This window comes from Nyctereutes procyonoides, unplaced genomic scaffold (genome assembly GCF_905146905.1).
Source record: "Nyctereutes procyonoides isolate TBG_1078 unplaced genomic scaffold, NYPRO_anot_genome, whole genome shotgun sequence".
In the NCBI taxonomy this organism is placed as follows: Eukaryota; Metazoa; Chordata; class Mammalia; order Carnivora; family Canidae; genus Nyctereutes; species Nyctereutes procyonoides.
The window spans coordinates 25,426,796-25,448,894 of NW_026575134.1; the positions used below are offsets into that span (position 1 = coordinate 25,426,796).

Here is a 22,099-nt window from a genome sequence, read left to right on the forward strand (position 1 = left end):
TGTTTGGAGCATTTCCAGATGTGCGGGTCCCCCGTGGTCCTCTCCCTGCCGCCCCGACGCTCAGCGCACCGGGGACCCGGGGACCCAGGGACCCGCGAAGAGGTGCAAGGTGCTCCCCTCCGGCTCGTTCCACCCGTGGGAACGGACTCCCGGGCATGTGATGAGGAGGGTGCCCCGCGGGGGACGGTGTGCGCCCCATCGCCCATCCTCACCCTGGGCCCCGCGCAGACTTCTCAGCCTTCAGCTTCGGGAGGCGTCGGCGGGCGCAGGGCTCGGGTACGTGTTACACTTGGGAAAGGAAAACCCCGAGAAGCCGCCGTGGTCCACAGAGCTGGGGGGGGCGGGGGCGGGCCCAGGCCCTGTGGGCACTCACACCCCCTTCCTACCACGCCCCAGGCCCCCTCAGCCCCCGCTGTGGCCGCGTCCCAGAGCCAAGGCTCCAGGGTTCTGCAGACTTGAAACTTTCTGGAAGTAGGAGTCCAGGGAGGGTGCCGGGCTGGGGGCAACCTCCGAGCACACGGCTCACAGAAACTTGAGGTCAGCGTGGAACCAAGCGACTTCGCAGAGGGTCCTGGCAGCTGCTGGCTTGCCCACCCACGGACGTGCGTCTCTCCACGGGGGTCTTGGCCTTCTTCGCTCCAAGCCTCGGGAGACCCGGGGAAACAGGGAGACGGCGGGTCAGGCGTTCCACAGCCTCGAGGGCATTTCCAGAAACAGAAGCTTCCAGAACGTGGGGGACTGGTCCTCGGGCGCCAGTGCTGGTCAGCAGGGAGGCAGGTCCTGTTCCCAGGGCCCAAATGTGCCGGCCCCCGAGCGCCCTGGGGTCCAACCTGGTGCCGTTGCTTCAGGGACGGGACAGGAGTGGCCCACGCACCTGGGGTGGTGCCCACGCCGCGCTCCCACCTCGGCCGCAGGGAGGACGCTCCGGCAGGCCCCACGCCTGGGGGCTGCGACCTCCAAACAGCAGGGTCAGGAGAACCCGACCCGAGGCCCGCCCACCTGCTGGGCACCCGGGAAGCTGGCGCCAGAGTCACGGCAGCTTTATTGACAGACACGTTATGTACATGTGTGTCACAGCACACGACACACCGGGGTGAGACCAGATGCTCACGATCCAGGCGGTAAAAAAGAGCACCGTGAGAAGGCGCCGAGGGCCGGGGCCTGCGTCCACCAGCCGCTGCCCTGGCCTCCCTCAGGCTTCCGGGCGGCGGGAGCTCGTTGCCGACGTCGCAGTCACTGAAAGTCTGTTAACAACTTGACCAGCAAGTGTTTTCTTCTCCTTAAAGTCCCCCGAGGTCCCCAACCTGCGGCAGCCCCGCGGCACCGTGGAGGGACCTGCAGCTCACACGGTGACCTTCTCCATCACGCTGTCCGTGACGTGAACCTCGTCTGCCTGGACGGTGACGGCTGCCGACTGGCCGCACATGTGCTGGTGGTCCTTCCAGTCCTGAAAGGAAGAGCACACGGCGCGTTAGCGGGGGCCCCGGCGGCAGGGAGTGGGGAGTGGGGACGGGGGGGGGGCCCTGCAGTGCTCGGGCAGGCCACCCGGCCCCCTGCTCCCAGACACGCCCCAGAGGCGATTGTACGCACAAGGACACGCGCAGCCGCGCTGGTGCCCACAGAGCTGGACGCAGCCGCGGTCCACAGCCGGGTCCAGGCCGCAGCTCGCGGGAGGGTCAGGACTCGGCGGAGCGATGGGAGACGTCAGCTCCCGGCGAGGAGCCGCCCGGAGGCCTGAGCTGGCAGATGCTGTGATCGGAGCCGGGCCCAGGCCGTGGAGCTGCCTCAGCCTGACCGGGGCTCGGCGGGCAAATGAGGGCGTGCTAGTCGAATCAGATGTGACCCTGGGCGGGAGGCTGCCGTGTGGTGAGGGAACGACAGGGCACAAACACAAACCCCAGGGCACAGAGGCACCTGGACGCCCACGGGGTGGCTCCCAGGACAGCGGACGGCGGCTGTTGTGCTGCCCTGTTTTCCCGATTTCCTAGAAGTGTCCCCGCTTTACAATAAAATAGCAACATCTGGGCAGCCCGGGTGGCCCAGTGGTTCAGCGTCACCTTCAGCCCAGGGCGTGATCCTGGGGACCCTGGATTGAGTCCCGCGTCAGGCTCCCTGCTTGGAGCCTGCTTCTCCCTCTACCTATCTCTCTCTCTCTCTCATGAATAAATAAATAAAATCTTAAAAAAAAAAATAGCAACATCTGAATCATTATATCAGGAAAACAAAACTTTAACTTGAAATTACCTAAAAATACACCCTGTAAGTCTCTACCGCGTGCGAACTGCCACAGGTGGGCTTCGGGGCCACAGCTCTCACACACAGCATTGCCCGAAGTGGGGCACGGCAAACTCAACAGTGGGAACCAGAGACATTTTAAGAGAAAACAGGAGGCAGTTCTGAGCCCCAACACCCACAGCATGATCTCCATTAAAAACTGCCCTGGGGGCCCTGGGGGGCTCAGTGGCGAGCGCCTGCCTTCGGCCCAGGGCGTGACCCCAGGTCCTGGGATCGAGTCCCGCGTCGGGCTCCCAGCAGGGAGCCTGCTTCTCCCTCCGCCTGCATCTCTCCTCTCTCTGTGTCTCTCATGAATAAGTGAGTAAAATCTAAACCCCGTCCTGCCCTGCAGACGACACAACTGAGGAAGCAGACGAGTCACAGGCGGGGAGGAAACATCCACGAGGGATCCCATGAAGGACCCGTGTCCAGGAGGACACAGGAGCCTCCGTGCCCATGGGAGAAAAGACCCAACTCACACGTGGGCAAGGTGTTTGAACAGACATTTCTCTAAAACAGATGCACAACCGGCCTCCGGGCACGGGGAGGGCGCACCTGCCGCGGGATCTAGGCACAACGGCCCCTAACGCGGCCAGGACGCTTGCTATCACGGGTCACCAGTGGGGCGCGCCCACCCGTGCAGGGCCGCGGCCAGGGGCAGGCGATGACAAAGCAGCTGGGAACTTTCTCAGCGAAGCCAAGCACAGACACAGATGCAGCAAGGCCGTGCCGCGGGCCGGCACGCAGGACGGCATGCAGGACCATGAGCCCTCCCGGGAGGCGCCGCACCGTCAGGACCTCACCGCGCCCCGGCCAGCGGCTCACGAGCGAGGAAGCCAGAGGAGCAAAGCGGTGACACACACGCCATGGGATGGCTGAGCCGAGACCGCACAGCACGGGTCCTGCCACTGGCGTGCCCACGGAAGGCAATCTAGAGTGGGGTCGTGGTTCCCGGAGGCTGGGGTGGGCCTGGGGTGCTTCGGGGGAGACGAGTGGATCGAAGGTGGAACCGTGGTGTTTGCACAACTGCGGTGGACGTTTTGAAACATCAGCGAACGGTGCCCTGAGACGGGTGAGGGCTGCGGCGTGGCCGTTATACCTCCGCAAAGATGACCGCTGTGCAGGACACGGTTAGGCCGTGGGGCGGGGGCCAACCCATGGCCGTCACGCCCGTGCCCCCTTCCCAGGGGCACAGAGCACTGCAGGCGGCCCTTGGGGCGACACCGCGAGCTCAGGCTCCCGTCTCCTCCAACCCCGTCCAGTGCTCACTTTGGGTCCAACGTGAGAATTACGGTCTTTAAAATTATTTTTATATCAGTTTATGTAAATACGCCCAGAGCACGTCTTTATGGACACAGTTCGCAGCATCCATGCCAGAAGGGAGTCTGACAGCCACACGGAGCTGCAGGTGGAACCCGCCCAGGTCACGACAGAACCAACCCGCGGACCCTCTTGCACGCTCACACTCAGGGAAGGTGCCGGGAACCAGCCCGGGCCCACCTCCCTCCTGCCCACGCCACGTGAGCTCCCGCGCCGCCCTGAGCACAGGCCGCTGCCCCAAGGTCCCCCTTCCTCGGTGCAAAATCCTCTGACACATCGTCAGGGGACAGCAGACTTGGAGTCCTAGGTCCTAAACCTCTGGACGGACAGACAGCCGGACAGGCCAGCCAGCGACAGACAGGCCAGGGGCTAAGGGCGCAGCTGGGAGGCAGGTCTGGCCCCATGATGCACCACAGGCCACCAAGGCGTTGGGTGCAGGATGCTGTCAGGCACCGTCCGGGATGGCGCCAGGTCGTCGGGGCCCCGGGAGACGTGCCAACGCCCCGTCCTCCCCGCGGGGTGGCCCCAGGCACCCGCACCCGCTGGACTCGCCGGGTGCCCATCGCCCCCTCCCGTGCCCAGCACCTGCTGCACCCGCGACAAACACTCGGCTGGGGAGTGAGGGCCTGGTGGGGACAGCGCTGTCAGAGGGCACAGGTGCGCCTGGGAAAGGCGGCGGGAGGCCGACGGGCCTGCCAAGCGCCCCCAGCACAGCGCGCTACGGCTCCTCGCGGCTGCTCGCAGCTCCCCGTGCCTTGAACGCCCCTGACCTACAACCCCCACTGGAAATGCCGGCGAGCCGTGGAAACAGAGCCACCTTCTGGGCCCCAGGCCCAAGCGCCCGGGGCTGGGAGGCGCGGGCGGGGGCAGCCTCGGGGCAGGACCCCCCCCCCGGGGGCCTGGCCACAGTACCCGCCACGGGGGCTTCTCTGGGGCTTGTGGGGAGTCCCCGGACTCCGGGCACGCAGGACGCAGCGGACAGGCCGCTGTGGGGGCAGGCGGGGGGCCTCCTGTGACTGCGAGGAGCAGGGGGGACAGCAAGGGGTGCAGGGGCGAGGACCCACCTTACGCTGGCAGAAGGTCGAGCAGTAGTTGACTTTGTGGCAGCCGGTGCACTCGCTCAGGGCCTCCCGGCCACAGTTGACACAGGACTGCTGGAAGAAGGACACAGGCTGGTCAGTGTCAGGGGCCGCCCCCCCATCAGATGGCCGGCACCTGCCGCGCCCGCCCCGCTCCCCCTGCACCGGGGCCTCCTCCTGGCTCTGAGCGCCCAGTCCCCGGTACCGCCGCCCACGCCTGGGCAGCCAGAGCACATTTCTGGATGCCCAGCACCAGCCGCCAAGCGCGCCCCAGCACGGCCAGTCTCTACGGTTCCTGGAAACATTTGCTTTGCTGGCTCTCCCTCGACTAACCGAAGATCCACGCGGTAGGTCACCCGCCCACACTTGAGGGCAGCGGCGTGGCCAAGGCGGTGCCGCGGGCTCCCCCGCCCACCCTCGGGCCCGACGCTTCTCCGCTCGTGAAACCACCCCACCGTGCACTCGCTCCCTTCCAGACACGAGCGTCACCCGGAATCCGGGGTGTCATCAAGCTCGCACCCGCCTCCGCCTCGTAGGACACAATACCGGGAGGAAAGAAGGGAAGGGCCGCCTGTAACCTCGTATGAAACTGCCCCGGGGGAGCAGGGCGTCCCCAGACTGCACCGCATCTGAGTGGGGCCCTCACAGAGGGGAGGCTCCGCGGGAAGGTGACCGCACACACCGCACACCCACGGCGCACCCAGCGGGGTTGGGGGAGGCAGAGAGCCTCCGAACGGAACCAACACGTCGGGATGAAGCCAGAGCAGGGCTGCGCCTCCGGCACACGTGCCTTCAGCTCCGCGGCCTGCCCCGCACACCGCAGAGGAATTATTATTTAGCCAAAAACAATGCAGTGGTTGGCACTGGACTGAGCCACAGCGACATGGACCTGTCCCTTCAGCTACAGAGATGGACGGACGAGGACAGAAACACGGGACAGTCTGCACATGCAAGGTGTTGCCGAGGGGCCCAGAAGCTACGACGCCCCCGCGGCCCCGGGTCTTGGTTCCCCAGACCATCCTCCAGCGGAGGGACCGGGGCTCCTGGGTCTACAGGGTCGTCCAGCGCCAGGAAGCGCCCGGAGGGGCCAGGCCGGAGCCCCCACCCAGAGCCCCCACCCGGCAAAGGCGCAAACACGTGAGCAAAATAAGGCATGCAGGCCTCGGGTCTAACGCAGAGGATAAAACACAGGCAAAGGAGCCCAGGCCAACACGGACAAACATGGGAAACAGCCTCTGATGCAGAATTCCAAAAATCCACTGAGATCCTGTACCCACCACGTGGTGCCCCGGGAGGGGATGGGACGGGACCCAGGTGCACCCTGGGCGGTACGGCCGCAGTGGCTCCATGTGCAAAGGGGAAAGTCACCTTTGGAGGAGAAATGCACGGCCGGGACGCGCCCCCCCCAAATGCCTATGCTCAGCCTCTGGGGCTGGGCCCACTGGGGTCATGTCAGGTCATGAGGGGCCCCAAGGGGACAGTGAGTGCCCTGGAGAAAACACACCAGAGAGCCCCCTGTGCCCCGATGAGGGTGCGGGGGTCTGAGCCAGGAAGAGGCCCCTCCGGGACCCGCCCTGCGCCCCCGTGGGCACTCTGCCTCCACCCCGGCCGCGCTGACCGTCTGGGCGCAGGTGCTACACGGAGCCCTTACCTGCGAGCACGACCAGCGCGCGGCTAGGCTGGGAGCAGCGGGGCCGCCCCAGGGCCGTGCCAGGGGCCTAGCACCCCCAGGCCTCCAGCCATCCTCTGCTGGATGCTGCGCCCTTGACGGGAGGCATCTGCTCTTCTGCCCTGTTTAATCTCTGCTGAGCTAATCATGCACGAAAGCAAGCAACTCATGATGAAAAATGCGAAATCCTGAATTGCCTCTGCTGGGCGGAATTTGATTTTTCTTGTAATTCCAAATAAACTGTCAAAGCAGGGAGTCTGGCCCACGGAGCCGAGGCAGGTTGAGCCACCGCCTCCTGACCCCTCCAGCCTTCCCGGGTCGTGTGTCCCCCGACCCCCCAACGCTCCTGGGGCTCCACCAGGGTCTTCCAGTCCAAAAGGCGGCAGCATTGGTCTTTCCCACCCGGCTGGTGCTCACCCACAGTCATCACCCCGTGGGACCACCTGCGATGGGGGCAGCCCGGGCGAGACCTCTGTCCACACCGGCCGACGTCATATACCGCACGGCAAGTCCTCAGCACAAAGCCCCTTGGCGCTCTCCCCGCGGCAGAGCCTGGACGGCCACAGCCCTGCCCGATCCACCGCGGCTCGAGTGAGGGCCTTCCCGCCCTCCTGCGCCCCTCCAGGCTGCACAACGTCCCCCAGAGCGCACTCCCATGGGGTCACGTGCAGGCGGGGGCCCCTTGTGTCACAGGAGCCCAGCGTCCAGGTGTGGCTGCCCCTGTGAGCAGAACTGGGGTCTGTGCGTGAGGTCTGCAGGCTATCTGCAGGCCAGAGTCCCGCAGCATCCCCCGCACCCCACCCTGGATCACGCGCTGGTTCGCCATGAACTTCTGCAGGAATGCGGCCCCTCTGCAGCTGGGGACAAAGCACAGACTTGCCTGGTTCTGAGTCCGCAGGCACAGGACACAGGCGGGGGGTTGGTGTGGGGAGGGGAGGCGTAGGGGACGGGGAGGCCCAGGCGCGGCCCTCCCATTAGAACACTTCATGTTCTTCTGCCCGATGTGATGGGAAGAATAAAGGGATTTTGTGTCGCGTTTCTTTCTTTAAAATATGCAAAATTATAAATAAAACCCAAAGCCCCGCCTTGCAGAGTGGCGACCTCACCAATCCAGCCCCGGGCAAGACACTGCTCTTGGGATCCCTGGGTGGCGCAGCGGTTTAGCGCCTGCCTTTGGCCCAGGGCATGATCCTGGAGACCCAGGATCGAATCCCACGTCGGGCTCCCGGTGCATGGAGCCTGCTTCTCCCTCTGCCTGTGTCCCTGCCTCTCTGTGTGTGTGTGTGTGTGTGTGTGTGTGACTATCATAAATAAATAAAAATTAAAAAAAAAAAAAGACACTGCCCTTGTGTCATTAACGTCTCGCGATGGGAATTCAGCTTCTGGACCCTCTGAGTGTGACCTGGGAGCCTGGGACCTTGTGCTTGTGGGAGGCAAAACATGCAGCATTCCTGCACCAAGCTCCCGCCAAGCTCTGCACCCCCTGAAGGTTGCTGCAACCCCCAGCACGGGGTAAAGGACCTCCATTGTGTCTTCCTGTATTTCACGTCTGTCCCGTTTGTCACTGGAGAATTCTTACAAGGAGAGAAAAAGTGGCTACGTCACATATAAATTTTACTCTGAAAAAAAAAGATCCACAAAAATCACCAATGAAAAATCAAAAACTAGGACGCTCTCCCCACTCATGTCTTCGCCAGAGTGAAGCTGCGACTCCTGCGTGAGGGGTGCTGCCAGGAGCTGCGTCCTGGGTGGGGGCAGCGCGAGGAGCACAGGGTGTCCCCAACACTGGTCTCCGTGGGTCAAGCCCAGGTGGAATGCCGACCAGGCTACCGGCCGGGACGCCACAGCCCAGCGATCGTCCTGATAAGAGCATGAATGGCTGTTTCCAATCGATGCTTCTGTGCAGTTTGAATCACCAAGACACTGATTCCTTCCGTTTCGTTCCCTAAACACCGTCCAGCCAGCTGTGCAGACGTTGCTCCTCCCCAGAAGGACGCTGCTGGCTGCTGGACAGATGGACAACCAGCTGTGGGGCCAGCTGCTGCGCTGTGTGAGGCCCGGGCCCCAGGACACGGGGGAGGACCACGCTGTCTTCACAGCTCACACGCCCTCCTCACCCTCTAAAATGATCCCCAGGCCCCTTGTGTCTGGGGAGAGGCACCCCAACCATCCGCGTTTGGCCCCTCGAGCAGGACCTGCCGCCTTGGTAGGGGACCTGACGAACAACCGTAACTTCTTCTTACAATCATGTTCCCTTTATAAAACTGCTTTTTTTTTTTTTAATTAAAGACAGTCCACACCCAGGGAGGCCTCTGAAATCAAGAGGCAGATGTTTCCCTGAGCGAACCCCCGGGCGCCCCTGAAACCCTTTTTCTGAGGAAACGCAAATAACCAACTTAAATGTGGGCAGAGGTGTAGAGACAGCACCGCATAGACACACGGGTGGTCACGCCCGTGACAGCAGGTCCCCGAGGGGGTGCACAAGCAGGGGCTGGGGCCTTACCACCCCCAGCCCCCCGGTCAGCACACGGCAACATGAGCAGCTGCAGCAGCAGAGAAACGGGGCTGTGCGAGGAGCTGTCCACGGTGAGGAACCAAGACCCCACGGAAACCCGGCTCTGCGTTTCCCTAGCCCTTGGCCTTCACGGGTCTGCTGGGGCCTTGTGGACGGGAGGGTCTCCCGGGGAGCTAAGCCCTGGACACAGTGACCTGCCTGTAGGAGCACCCCCAACGTGGGCCATCTGTCCCAGAGCGCGCCCCCATGGCCCCTCCGCGGCTCCAGCGCCCCACGCGCCCCACGCCCACGGCCCTTCCGCGTCTCCAGCGTCCCACCCGCGCCCACATCCCCCTCCGTGTCTCTAGCACCTCACGCGCGCCCACGTCCCCCTCCGCGGCTCCAGCGTCCCACGCACGCCCACGACCCCTCTGCGGCTCCAGCGTCCCACGCGCGCCCACATCCCCCTCTGCAACCCGAGGTCTGCTCCACTGCCCACGCGCTCCTTCCCAGGGAAGTCACTTGGCCAGTTTCCCCCCACGCGTCTGCCTCACCACCCACCCAGGCGCTTCCCCATGTGGCCGTGGGTCCGCGGGGGCCTCCTGGCTCCGGGGAGCTGCCAGCGCGCCCGCCGCACCACCACCATCCCCCTCCGCGGGTGTAACCGCACCGCGGGAAAGCAAACACTTTGCCCTGACCTCCAGACACGGATGGGGTCCCGCGGCAGCCAGAGACCGAGGTCGGGCCGCGCGACGGGGCAGGGTCCTCAAGGTGCTGAGGCGGCTCCCGTGGGCCCAAGGGCCTCAGGCGCAGCCCACGCACAGCGGCCTGCGCCCCGGAGACGCCGGGGAGGTCCGCACCTGCAGCTCCGCACCTGCCGCCGGGACCAGACAGCATGATCGGCACCACGGGGCCTCTGACGAGGCCGGGATTCGGTTGGAGACCAACGACACTAAGAAACCTAGAAAAGTCTCAAACGTTTGAGAACCTCGCAGTCGTTGTCTTTGGGTAAAAAGATCAAGGTTTTTTTCTGCTTTTCTCTTTTCTATAAAATTCATTGTCTATTATTAGTTTAGAATTGTAATTTTTTTTAATTTTTATTTATTTGTGTATGATAGTCACAGAGAGAGAGAGAGAGAGGCACAGACACAGGCAGAGAGAGAAGCAGGCTCCATGCACCAGGAGCCCGATGTGGGATTCGATCCCGGGTCTCCAGGATCGCACCCTGGTCCAAAGGCAGGTGCTAAACCACTGCGCCACCCAGGGATCCCCCTAGAATTGTAATTTTTTTAAAAAAATGTTTTACATTTATCTCCTTCAGGAAGAGAGCAGCACTTTGCTTGTTTGGAAAAGCAAAATTAGGAGATCATTAAAAAAAATTCAGAACCAGGACGCCTCGGGGGTCTCCGTGGTTGAGCGGCTGCCTAAGCTCAGGTCAGGATCCTGGGAGCCTGCTTCTCTCTCTCTCTCTCTCTCTGTGTGTCTCTCATGAATAAATACGTAGAATATTAAAAATAATATTAATAAAAAATTAAGAACTTGAAAAACTCTCCTTTCCTCTGATCTACAAAAAGGATAAATGAACAGAAATTTTCACATATAGATTTGATGGAAAAATCAATCTGAGTTTTGTTTAGAAACCAAGTCCACCTGGACTGTAAGGGGGAAAAGCTTCTGTTAAGAACGCAGCACGGGGGGCGCCGGGGGCTCAGTCAGTGAAGAAGCATCTGCCATCAGCTCAGGTCATGACCCCAGAGTCCTGGGATCGAGTCCCACGTAGTAGGGCTCCCTGCTCAGGGCAGTCTGTCCCCCGCCCCCCGGGCTCTCAGTCTAATACATAAACTCTTAAACAATAAACCCGCGTGGCCAGCGCACCCCAGCCTCCACCTCCACCCTTGCGCATCGCAGCTGGCTTGCAGACCATCTCCAGGGCCACGCTGAGCTACGCCAGGTTGGGGTCGGGCCCCTGTGGAGCGAAGACGCCATCAGCGACCTGAAGGCCACACGAAAAGCCAGCGGGGCTGAGCCCCTCTCTGTGCTGCAGCGACAAGCTGCCGTGGGAAAGCGCTGTGTCCCGATGCTCCATGAACCCAGACGCCACACTCGGGATCCTACTTCTGAAGAATGTGCTGGAAGCGGGAAGGGAAATGCCCATGCCGGCGCCCCTGGGGCCGGGAAGACGGACATGTCCCACCAGACAGCCCGAAGACGCCTCTCCAAACTCAACAGAACCCGAGGCACGTCTTCACCGGCTGCCGGAAGTCTGAAAGGACACCCACGTCCGAGACAGGTGAGTGTCCAGCAACACGTGTGCACGGGCCGACTGGCTCCTACCTCCTTGCGCTCTGTATCCGCCTGGACTCGGGCCTGGGCCACGGCGGCTTCCCTGTACGAGCTGGCCTGCTTGGCCTGTTCAAACAGCGTCTTGAGCTGCTGTGCCGTACTCAGAAGGGAGTTGACCATCTCCTCCAGGTACAGCCAGCTCCGCTGCTCGGACATTTCCAGCCCATTCACCACGGCGGGGGACACAGCTTTGGTGGGGGTGGAGGGGGGGACCGCCAAGGCCGGCAGGGAGGTCAGCACTGCAATGGGGGGAAAGCAAGATAAAACAAGAAATCAACACACTTTCTCCAGTGGAACTTCTCCTTAAATGTTGAAAAGCGTGGAGGTGCCGTCGTGACCGCACGACACCCCCAAGACGTCCTGGAGGATGGGGAGACGGTCCTAGGGTCACAGCACCGCGAGTGCGAACTCTCGGACCAACCTATTTTGGGATGAGACGTTGGCAACGCGGCTTCCGGAAACGGCGCGATCTGACAGCTGTCCTGGTAGCCGGGGTAGTGGGGCTCCGGATGGCCGACCCTGCACGGGGGCTGCACACCTGCCTCTTGCACTGTCAGGGACCAGAGGAACAAGACAGCCGGGTGACCCGACATCTCGGGCATCTGCAGCTGCACCACCCACGGGGAGTTGGCCAAGAGGCTGGGGGGCATACAGGTCACCGTAGAGTGCCCACAGTCAGTCCCCTCCCCCACGTCTCCACCTTCTGGCTGTGGCTCCTGGGGCTCGTGTGCACGACTGGCGGAGGGCAGCAGTGGGCAGACACCCACCAACCCCGCACCCCGGGCCTGCCCAGCCGCGGGCGGTGCCGAGGACAACCCACCCGTGGCTCCCGCGAAGACGTCACCCTGGGCTGGGCTCTCGGAGATGACGGCGGTAGCCTCCACGGTGGATGCCCGGTCAAAGGTCAGTGCGCCCGAGGTAGTGATCTGTCCTGAGGGGGTCACGGTGACTGGAAAAGCAGAAGCGCTTTTTACCACTGGGCTCACCCAGGGCACACGCCCCAGGCGCCTCTGCAAGGGCGGGCAGAAGCCAGTGACCTGTGGTGCCCTGCAGGGGGCTGGCGGGGGGGCGGCATGGACGGCGGGCTCTCGGTGACCCCGCACAGCTGACCTGGCAATGGAGGCAGGAACCGCCTCAGTAGAAAACAGCAGAAAACATAACCCCCAGCACTTCTGCTGCTGCGTCACCTCGGAGACCTCCCCCCAACTCCACTGCACCTGCAGGTGCTCCCGGCCCCCCCCAGTCTGTCTACAGGTGCTCCCAGGACCGCCTCCCCCACTCCACCTCACCTGCAGGTGCTCCCCAGGGCCTGCCCCCACTCCAACCCACCAGCAGATGCTCCCAGCCCCACCCCCGGCTCCGCCCCTCCTGCAGGTGCTCCTGGCCCCTCAACCCGACCCCGCCTACAAGTGTTCCCATCCCCCCGACTCCACCCCACCTGCAGGTGCTTCCAGGTCACCCTGAGTTCACACCCTCTGCGGGCACCTAGCACAGGTGCTCACTGCTGGCATGTTGCCCGAGAGACTGCCCTGCCCCATCTGTAAATCTCTGCGGCCCATTCTGCGGTTCAGCCAGGCTTTCTGTCTGTCCTCCCGTGTGCGAGACAACACTGTGGGCCACACAAGGGCAGGCACATGCCTAAGGCTGTGAAGACCAAGACCCCAGAACCTTCACTGAGAGGGTGGTCCGTGACGCCCCTATCAAGCAGGCGCTGCTCTGGTTTGTGTCACAAAGAAATACATGCAGGGCACACGCAAAGGAGTCTACGGAGCCCCCCGAAGGGCACCCAGAGGGTGTCCCCTGGTCTGAACAGTGAGCCCCAGGGGTCGGAGGGTCAGAGGGGCCGTGGCTGCACCTTGCTCAAACTCACAGGCAGTGGCAGCCGTGGCGGGAAGCAGCGTGATGTTCTTGGGGGGCTCCTTCTTCACGGGGGTTGTGGGCAGCTCGTTCTCCTTCTTGCGCCTTTTGTAGGGGACAAAGAGCCTGACGGGACCACTCTGCGGGGAGAGGCACAGTGAGCAGGGAGGACGAGCTGCCACACGCCATCTCCCGCCTGCGCCAGGGGCAGCGCAGGGCTCATCGAGGAGGGAAGCTGCAAGGACCAGCCTCTCTCAGGCCCTAAATTCCTTAAAACGACAGAAAGAACACTTTTTAAAAGAATACATGAACAACGCTGTTTGAAAACAAAAAAAAGCCTCATCAACATACGGAATGTTTAGGAACCGCTAGAAGACAAAACAAAGAGGGACCGCTCCAAGAGAAAGGAGAGCCCCCTGCCTGAAACGAGAGAACATTCCGGCAGGAAGGAGGGGGCACTGTGGTCCCAGGTCCCTAAGTTCAGGGGAAACCTCGGCCCACCAGCAAGCACAGACTGGCCGGTGATCGTGGGGGGGGGGGTCCGCGGGGGGCAGGGGGTGCTGGGAACGACGGCTGGAGCATCTTGCTGGGCGTCACTACACTGGGGGCGTGAGACCCATGGGAACCACGGGGACCTCACTGCTGTGGGCCCTTCCACACAATTTTTCACTCAGGTCTTCTATTTTTCAATTCTAGAATTTCCACTTAGTTCTTTTTTGTAATTCCAATCCTGTTGTGGATGTTCTCCAACTGTGGAGACGCTCCTGCCGGGCACCAAGCGAGGGAGGCGGGACCCCCCTGGCTGGATCCGCAGTAAGGGGGGGTCGTGGGGGCCCCGGGCTGGCTTCCTCTGCCGTGGGACGCTCGGCACCGCACCTGCTGCCAGTGGGCCTCGCCCAGGATGTCCAGCCTCAGAGCCAGGAGAAAACTCGTTTCCAGGGTCGAAGGCCCTGCTCTGTCGGTGGGGCCCTGCAGCAGCCGCCTGAGCAGACACTTCCCGTGGTTCTTCAGACGGGTTCCCTCAGTTCTGTGAACGCAGACGGGGCCGGGAGGCCTTGGGCCCAGTGATGTCTGGGCCGTGTCTGCCGCTGCATTTCTTCTGCGTGCCTCGCGCTTTCTGTTTCTTTGCGTCTGACGTGTTCTAGCAACACAGAGATGCACATCCACCGGCGCGGCTGCAGAGCCGGGGCAGCCCCTGTGACTCAGGGCGGCGGCTCTGGGCAGGGCCTCCCCAGCGTGGACCTCCCCCCGGGAGCTGGGGGGATGCTTGGAGGCCGCACGCCCGCCCTGCTGCTCCTGGTGGAGCCTGGCTCCGAGAGGCGGGTGCAGGAAGTCAGTGTGCTCTCGCTCACACCCGCGACAGCTCGGCTGGGGCTGGCGGGGGGACGCTGCTGCCACGCTGAGCTGCAGGGAGGCCGGAGCGCAGGTGCACAGGCTCCTTACTGCCACCCTCGCGGGGAAGAACGGAGGCATTCGAGTCACCAAGTTCTAGTTCACGGATCGTGACTGTGGTTTCACGTCTGGGAAATCCGAGGCCATGAAGTTCTCCCATTTTCTTCCAAAACCGCTAGTTTTCTGTTTCGGATAAATCTGAATCTGTGGCCCATTTTACAGTCGTCTGTGTATACAGCGGGTGTCTAGGCCCCGGGCCCTCTGGTTGTGTCAGCAGCTGGTGTGCAAGTGCACACGGGCCTCTTGCTCCATGGACACATCTTCACGATGACAGCAGCGGACAGGGCTTAACCGGCGTGCGCTGGGACTCCTCCAATTTGTCATTTTCTTAAAGTTACTTTGGCTGTCCTATTTCCTTTACCTTTTCATATAAATTTTAAAGTTAGCTTGTTTAAAGCTCCAAAGAACCCCTTGGGAAGAACCGGAGGCTCCGCGCTGCCCGCCACCCTGCAGGCTTCTCTGACCCCCCCCCACGGCACCTTCTAGGGTTTTCATACTCGGAGTCGGTACATGTTCTGTTAGACACGTATTTCAGCGTCTTGGAGTAGCTGCAAATCACTCTACCAAGTATCAACCTCTGCACGGAACGAGTTCCTTCTTTTTTTTTTTTTGAACGAGTTCCTTCTTATGGCGCGTCTCTCCCTACGAGATCCCCGAGAATCTCACGACCAGCTTCTCCAGGTGAACTTTAAAGTCATTTAATTTTCATAGAAATATCCCATCGTCGATGCCATTAGATTCACGTTTAGTCCTTACACGAACTAGACAATTTTAGAATGTTTCGTTTTTCCACCCAAGAATATGATGTCTTTCCAATTGAACGTTCTTTCGAATCTTCTAATGATTAACCAGAGGAGTATTCAAAATAAAATCAGGAAACCTCATTAAGCAACTTTTAAAATTTGAATACGTTTTAAAACAGAATTCAATGCTAAGAAAGGCTGAAACAAGACTGGGATATTCATATGTTACAGGCCAGTATCATGGTTTTGAAAACAACACAGCAGCACATGTGAAAATCAATGAAAAATAGTTATTCTTTTCAAGACTAACTCCTTGAGAAAGATCTAGGATAAAGAAGTATTTCAAAGAACATTAAAAGCCTTATAAATAACTTCAACGCGGTATTTTTAAGAAGTAACATTTAAAAACATAGATTTTGAAAAAGCACGTATATGCTTCTCACAACCATAAAAAGAAAGCGTGTGTCTGGTCTTGGGGTTATGATGGTGATGTCACAGGAGCTTTCTGTGTTCAGACAAGCCCCGCCCGCGTGCTGTGGCCGCCCCGCGGGGCCAGCCTCGCACACCCCCGAGGGCCCCAGAGGAATGTCGGAAAGCCAGAATTTGAGTGAGAATCCGAGCTATGCTGTGGGGCACCAGGGACACGGGGACACATGCGCAGCAGCAGGAGCAGGACGGGGCAGGGCGGGGGGCTGAGGGTTGAAGTGCCTGCGAACAGACAGCTGCTGAGCGAGCCTGACGACCGGTCACCTCCTGGCAACTCACCAAGGTCATGTCATCACAGCACGCGGCACAGGTGCAAGAGGCAGCATGAGGGTTTAGTATCCCATCCTGAAAGTCAAGGAGTCCCGCGGTAGGTGGGGAGTCGGCCTCCCGTGTGAGCCATCCACACTAGGGGACAACTAGCTCTGCCACCCGTGAGGTGAGACCCTGTCCCTCCCAGACACTCCGTCCCCACACCTCTGTTCGGCACGAGGCCATTACTGGGGGCACGGAGAGATTCTATGGGTGTGACCTCTCGAGTAACCCCCAAAGCACTAAGCTGGAAACAGCAGTTAGAAGCCCTCTCCTCCTGGGATGTGTAAACTGAGGCAGAGGGAAGTCGGGCTCTCGGAGGGCACAGGCGCCTTAACCGGAGCTCCCGTGTTGCCTCGTGCGCTCCTGGACCACCGCCATCGGGCGGAGGCGGGTGCCCGGCCTGGGGCCCCAGGGTCAGGGGGCAGAGGACCCATGGCTCACGCCTGGGGAGACACTCCTGCGGCGACGGGAGCCCTGCGCTGAGACACGGGAGGGCGCCCGCGCACCTGAATGAGGCACTGCAGCGGCCTGCCCGCGTAGCGGATGCTCCTCTTCCAGTCTTTGCTGCTGGCTCGTCCTGCCATGGCTTCGAACTCCGTGGGGCTGTACCAGTTCTCGCCCTGCTTGATGCACCGGCCCCGGCCTCCTGAAACGACACGCGGGACCAGCACAGTGGATGCAGGCTACCCCTCGCACCTGGCTCCCTGTGGACGCCCACCGACGCCAGGGCCCGGCCTGGGCCCGCATGCGCTCCCCATCCCGTGGACAGTGTCTGGACAGGCTCCGTCCCTGTGCGGCATCCCCGGCACCGCAGCCCCATGCAGCCGTGTCACGCGGACCTGGGGACGACCGTCCCCTCCCCGACTGGGGCTGGGAACTCGGGCCGTGCCCGCGCCCCGCCTCTCCCCTGCTCCCGACCTCCGCGGGTCAGCACTGCCCCCACAGCGGGCCCCGCCTCACCTGAGCCCAGCCTGCTCTTAAACAGGGTCCCGCTGATGTTGCGGCAGCGCACGGGCAGCTCGCTGTCATACACCGATGGGTCCCAGTTATACTTGGTCCCACTTCTGTCCTGGCCGGGAGCCGCAGGACTCGCAGGGCACTGAGGGCCTTGGGCAGAGGCAGCACGGTGAGACTTGGGGCGCCAGGCATGCCCCCAGCCCCCGGGGAGGGAACCACCACCCCTCGGACTCTCAGCGATTCTCTGCGGCCGCCCCCTCCGGCTCTGGGCTGCTTTGTCAGCCCAGAAAATCCCACTCTCTCTACTCCATGTTTACACTCCAAATACCCACATAAGTAAGTCAGGGGGCCGGGGGGATGCTCAGTGGGTGAAGCCCCTGCCTGCGGCTCAGGTCACGATCCCAGGGTCCTGGGCTCGACCCACGTCGGGCTCCCTGCTCCGTGCGGACTCTGCTGCTCCCTGTGCCTCTGCCCCCGCCCCAAATAAAATCTTTAAAAGAAATAACTGAGGGAGTCAGCTGCCCCCCAGGGTGGCTGACAGGCGCCCGGCAAGCCCGGGGCAGGAGGGCGCACCTGGGGTGAGAGGAGCGGCTGGCCCCTTCAGCCCCGACGTCTCCACGATGCTCCCGTCCGTGTGCACCACAATCAGCGTGGCCTTCTCGGTGTTTAGGCTGTCCCCGATCTGCAGCGCCGTCCTGCCAGACTGGAGGAAGGGGCGTTCCCTGAGTCGTGTCACAGCGGCGCAGAGCCTGCTGCTGGGTGCAGCGGGATGCGGTCCTCGCTAAGTAAGCACCCCGGCAAGGGGAACCCCCGGCCCCCGGCCTCTCCTAAACACAAAGCCGAGAACAGGACACACGAGGCTACGCCGGGGTGGCCCTGAGCAAACGCTCTCGACCGCAGGCCAAGGGCAAGGAACAAAGCTGTCCCCCGGACACCCTGGAACCAGGAAGTACGCTCACGTCTACTGGGGCAGCTCCTGCCAGGTCACAGGCCTTGAGGGAGGGCGCGGAGAAGTCACAGCTGGGGTCTGGGGCAGGACTCCCTTCTGGCGCCTGTGCCCCGTGCACAGCTCTGCCCGTGCCACCAGGCACCAGGGCCTCCCGCACCATGCAGCCCCCCAGCCATGCTGCCACGGGGACAGCGCCCACCTCCTCCGTGCCCGCCTGGCCTGGCCCTTCAAGCTGCCCTGCTCCCCGGGCGAGCCACACCCCTCTGGTCCCTGCTGGAGCGGAGACCACCCGCCGTCCCCAGGTGCACGCCTCACGGGCCTCTGGCAAACACTCGAGGCTTTGCCCAGACAGCCCTGGGGCAGGCAACACTCCGAGCCGTCGGTTCAAACCCAGCATTCTGGGGTGCTCTGATGCTTTCGTGCTGAGAACAGAGCCGACGAGGACAAACTGAAAAGACCTTTCTTACACCTGAAAATCCAATCAGGGGAAGTGAGCACGTGCTCATCGTGGAGTCGAGGGAAACCCGGCCCCCGAGCACACGCGCACCTGCACACGCACCCAGGGCCTGGGCCCCTACACCTGGAGGGTCAACGCCCCAGTAAGAACGTCAACACTGCTCGTGTCTGAATCGCCGAAGACACACAACCCTCTACGAGGAAAAGGGAATGCTGTGTGTTCCTTTATGAGTCACGAAACACTCTCCTTGTTAAGGCCTAGGAGGATACACAGATACGTGAGACCCGGCTCCTCGTCTGGATCAGACTAAGTCTGAGGGTCTCCCGACCGCACCCAGGAGGCACCCTGACCCTCTGGCTCCAGACCCTTCTAGAATAGAGGACAAACCAGAATCTGCGAGAAAGTATCACCTGGCTATCAGTTCGTATGAGTTCCGACGCCCTAGGAAATAAAGCAAGTCTCTTAAATCTGTAGTCTGCTGTCATAAGAGGGTGAGTTTCCTGTTTGTTCCCATGCCAACGACAGTAACTTTGCTTCCAGGGATGCAGCGTCCCAGGTGTGCGATCAAGGCCATAAACAGACCCTAACTAGCGGTCCTGGCAAGGCTGCAGGGGGGTCCCCCGTGTGCGGTCATCTGGCAGGGGCAGGAGACATGAGCACGGCCTGAGGGCAGAGCAGCAGCCGCAGCCCTCCCAGGGCCAGGGAACCCAGGGCAGGCCTCCGGGCGAGCCCGGGCTCAGGAAAACCTCTGGGGTCGGGGAAGAGTGTCGGCGGGGCGGCTTACCAGAACGTGTCCCGAGAGGGAGGCGGCGTTCGCCACGGACGTGGTGAAGACGTTGTCTGCGGAGGCGCCCACGTTGGCCACGGTCACAGTGGTCACCTCTGCAACACAGGAGCCTGACTCGGCGCACGCTCAGGGCCAGAGGCCTTCCCTGGGCCCCAGAACAGCATCTCTCAATCAGGTGCCTGCACTGCCAACAAGGGACTCTCACTCAGCACTTCCCAGCCACAGCCTAGGTGACCTGGGTCCTCACCCCCACCCCCTCCAGGCCCCATCAAGACAGCAGCAGGCCTGGCCAGACCGCCTCCGGGCTTCTCGCACCCTTTTAGGAGGAAACCATACAGCAAGGCTGCACACCCTGTGATCGCCCTGCGAGCAGACACCCGCGGTGCCAGCGACACACAGTCCCCCCTTTACTGGCTGCCCCCCAGGTCGGCACAGGGCAAGGCAGGTCCCTGTCCTCCCTCACCGCCCCCCTCCTGCTTTCCTTCCAGGCCCGGTCCGGGCTGGGCTGCGGGCCCCCTGGACCACCCAGCACTCTAGCACAGCCGGTGCCTGGGCAGCCTTGGGCACGTGGGGGGTGCTCAGCACCTACCAGCCTGTCCCATGAGGCCAGCGCCCACCAAACTGCACTGAGACACCTGTGGCCCGTCCACATCCTCCACCAGACCACACGCCGTGTCCCCGGCCGAGGAGAGCCCTGTCCGAGCACAGTCCACTGGGCCCAGCAGCTGCGTGCCTGGAGGCGGTGGCCTCAGATGGGCAGCAGGTCCCCAAGTTATTTCCCCCGGGAAACTACCTGACCTCGGAACGTCCCACAGGAAAGCTGTACTGCTTTCACACATGCAAACACAGCGATGCAATTTGCAGGAAAAACACATTTCTCCGAGGCCATGAGGAATAGTAACCCATTCCTTTTCTGCATCCAAAACAACATGCAAAAAAGCACAAAAACCTGAAGAAACACTTCATGGTCCATAAAATCCTGACATTAAACCAGTTTAGCTACGAGAACCAAAGGCTCCAGCAGCCACAAAGCCTTCTTCCCTGTCCTGCGAGGACGCCAAGCAGCCCACCACAGACGGGCGACTCGGGGGCCAGCAGGACCTGGCCGGGCGCCCAGGACACCAGGACCCAGGAGGCTGCTGTCCGTCCCAGACCTGGAGGCTCCTTGGGGGAGAGTGACAACCCGACACTCTGCCAGGGCGCCCGCACACTCCCGAGTCCTGGGGCTGCCGGGGAGCTCCCAGTTGGGAAGGGGCACAACCCTGGGAAAGTCTCTACAGCTGTGGGTTGGCGGTGTGGGGAGGCTCTGCTTCTAAAGGGGGCACTCTGAGGCTCCCTGGGTCATGACACTTGGCAATGTTCTTTGTGACGAGACACAAAACCACAGGCCGGCTTTTCCCTGGGAAAGCAACTGGCCAGGAACGCCTTAGTGCGGAGGGAAGATCCATAAACGAAACGGGGCAGGGGAGGCAGGGAAGGCAGGGACAGACCAGCAGGGCAATCTGAGGAGACAACCCACGTGCTGGCCTCTGCTCCCAAAGGCCCCAGGGCCTCCCAAGCTGGGTGAGCACTGTCCTGCTCTCCAGCTCTCAGGTCACCCCTGAACTGGCCCTTAGCATTCCAGGTGGCCAGGCACAGCCACCCGCAGGCCCCTCCAGGCCAGCATCCACATTTGATCCCCACTCCCCTAATCCCCCAGCCCCTAGTATCACCAGTGAGACGCAGAGAAAATGGAGCAAGGGACAGGTGCTGAGAAGGTTCTGGAAGGAGCACAGAGTGCTTCACAAGAGGGAGTGAGGCTGGCACAAGGTAAGAAGGCCGGGGAAGAAGTGTGCAGGCTGGGCAGGGCCAGGCTGGTGACACCGTACAGGCGTGCAGGAACGTCAGGGCAACGAAGTAGGTGTGAGGCTGCCGGGGGCATGTGCTGGGGGAGCAGAGGCAGGTTGGTCGCTGGAGCGCGGGCAGGGCAGGTGTGTGGGAGGCAGAGCGTGCAGGACAGGTGCGCACGGGGGCACGGGCCAGATGCGCACGGATGCACGGGCCATGTGGGCAGGTGCGCACGGATGCACGGGCCAGGTGGGCAGGTGCGCACGGATGCACGGGCCAGGTGGGCAGGTGTGCACGGATGCACGGGCCAGGTGGGCAGGTGCACGGGAACCGCGGGCGGGCGGCACTTGCCTGCGAAGGCTGCGGCCGCGGCGGCCTCGTCGGGGCCGGGCAGGGCCTCGGCGCCCATGTCCATGTGCCCGGGCTCAGCGGCCATCACCGCCACGGCCGTCACCCGCCGCGTCTCGCGCTCTGCCTCGGAGTCTCCGTCCTCCTCCGAGTCCTCGTCCCTGCTGAGCACCGGCTCCTCCGCCTCGCCTCCCGCCGCGGCCGCGGCCGCCGCCGCCACAGCGGCCGCGGCCGCCACCGCCGCCGCCTCGGCCAGGCCCAGCTGCTTGGCGGCCGAGTCCGAGTCCTCCATCCGGACTCCGCCGAGCCCGCCCGAAGGCGCCGGCCGGGGCCGCCCGAAGGCCGGGACCGAGCCCGAAAGCGCGCAGCGCGAGCAGGGCCGCCCGAGCCGCGCCGAGCCGCCGAGCCGAGCCGAGGCCACCCGAAGCTGCCAGCCGAGCCGAGACGACACGAGGCCGCCCGAACAGGGGCCGAACCGGCACGAAGCGGCCCAGTCGAGACGCGCCGAGGCGGAAGAGTCCGGAACCGAGGAGGGCCGAGGCGGCCCGAAGCGCGGAGCCGAGTCGGTCCGAGGTGGCCCGAGACCGCACGAGGCCTTCCGAGCGGCCCCGCGCTACACCGCCTCAGCGCCTCGGAGGCCTGCGCGCCCCGTTTTCCCGCAGCGCGGCCGCCGTCTGCGGGGCGGGATCTCGCCGGCCTCCGACGCAGCGCGACCGGGCCCGGAGACCCTCTCGCTCAGGCTCCG

General features: G+C 62.7%; 1 protein-coding gene across 5 annotated transcripts; it reads right to left on the minus strand.

Annotated features, from left to right (window-relative positions):
* Positions 1-1,024: 1,024 nt before the first annotated feature.
* On the minus strand, positions 1,025-21,739 carry DEAF1 (DEAF1 transcription factor). 5 transcript variants are annotated; one of them, XM_055301235.1, is made up of 12 exons: positions 21,358-21,736; positions 19,177-19,274; positions 17,560-17,689; positions 16,990-17,136; positions 16,536-16,675; positions 15,997-16,062; positions 13,035-13,176; positions 12,000-12,128; positions 11,601-11,729; positions 11,171-11,418; positions 4,659-4,745; positions 1,025-1,447 (listed from the first exon to the last, which is right to left on the minus strand). In XM_055301235.1, exons 1-12 carry the CDS (start codon positions 21,644-21,646, stop codon positions 1,343-1,345), a joined length of 1,710 nt encoding a protein of 569 aa, XP_055157210.1. In that variant the 5' UTR covers positions 21,647-21,736; the 3' UTR covers positions 1,025-1,342. The 5 variants fall into 5 exon arrangements, with proteins under 5 accessions (XP_055157210.1, XP_055157209.1, XP_055157211.1 ...); XM_055301234.1 differs by having other exon boundaries at positions 4,659-4,748; positions 21,358-21,735; XM_055301236.1 differs by having other exon boundaries at positions 4,659-4,748; positions 13,050-13,176; positions 21,358-21,732.
* Positions 21,740-22,099: the final 360 nt, after the last annotated feature.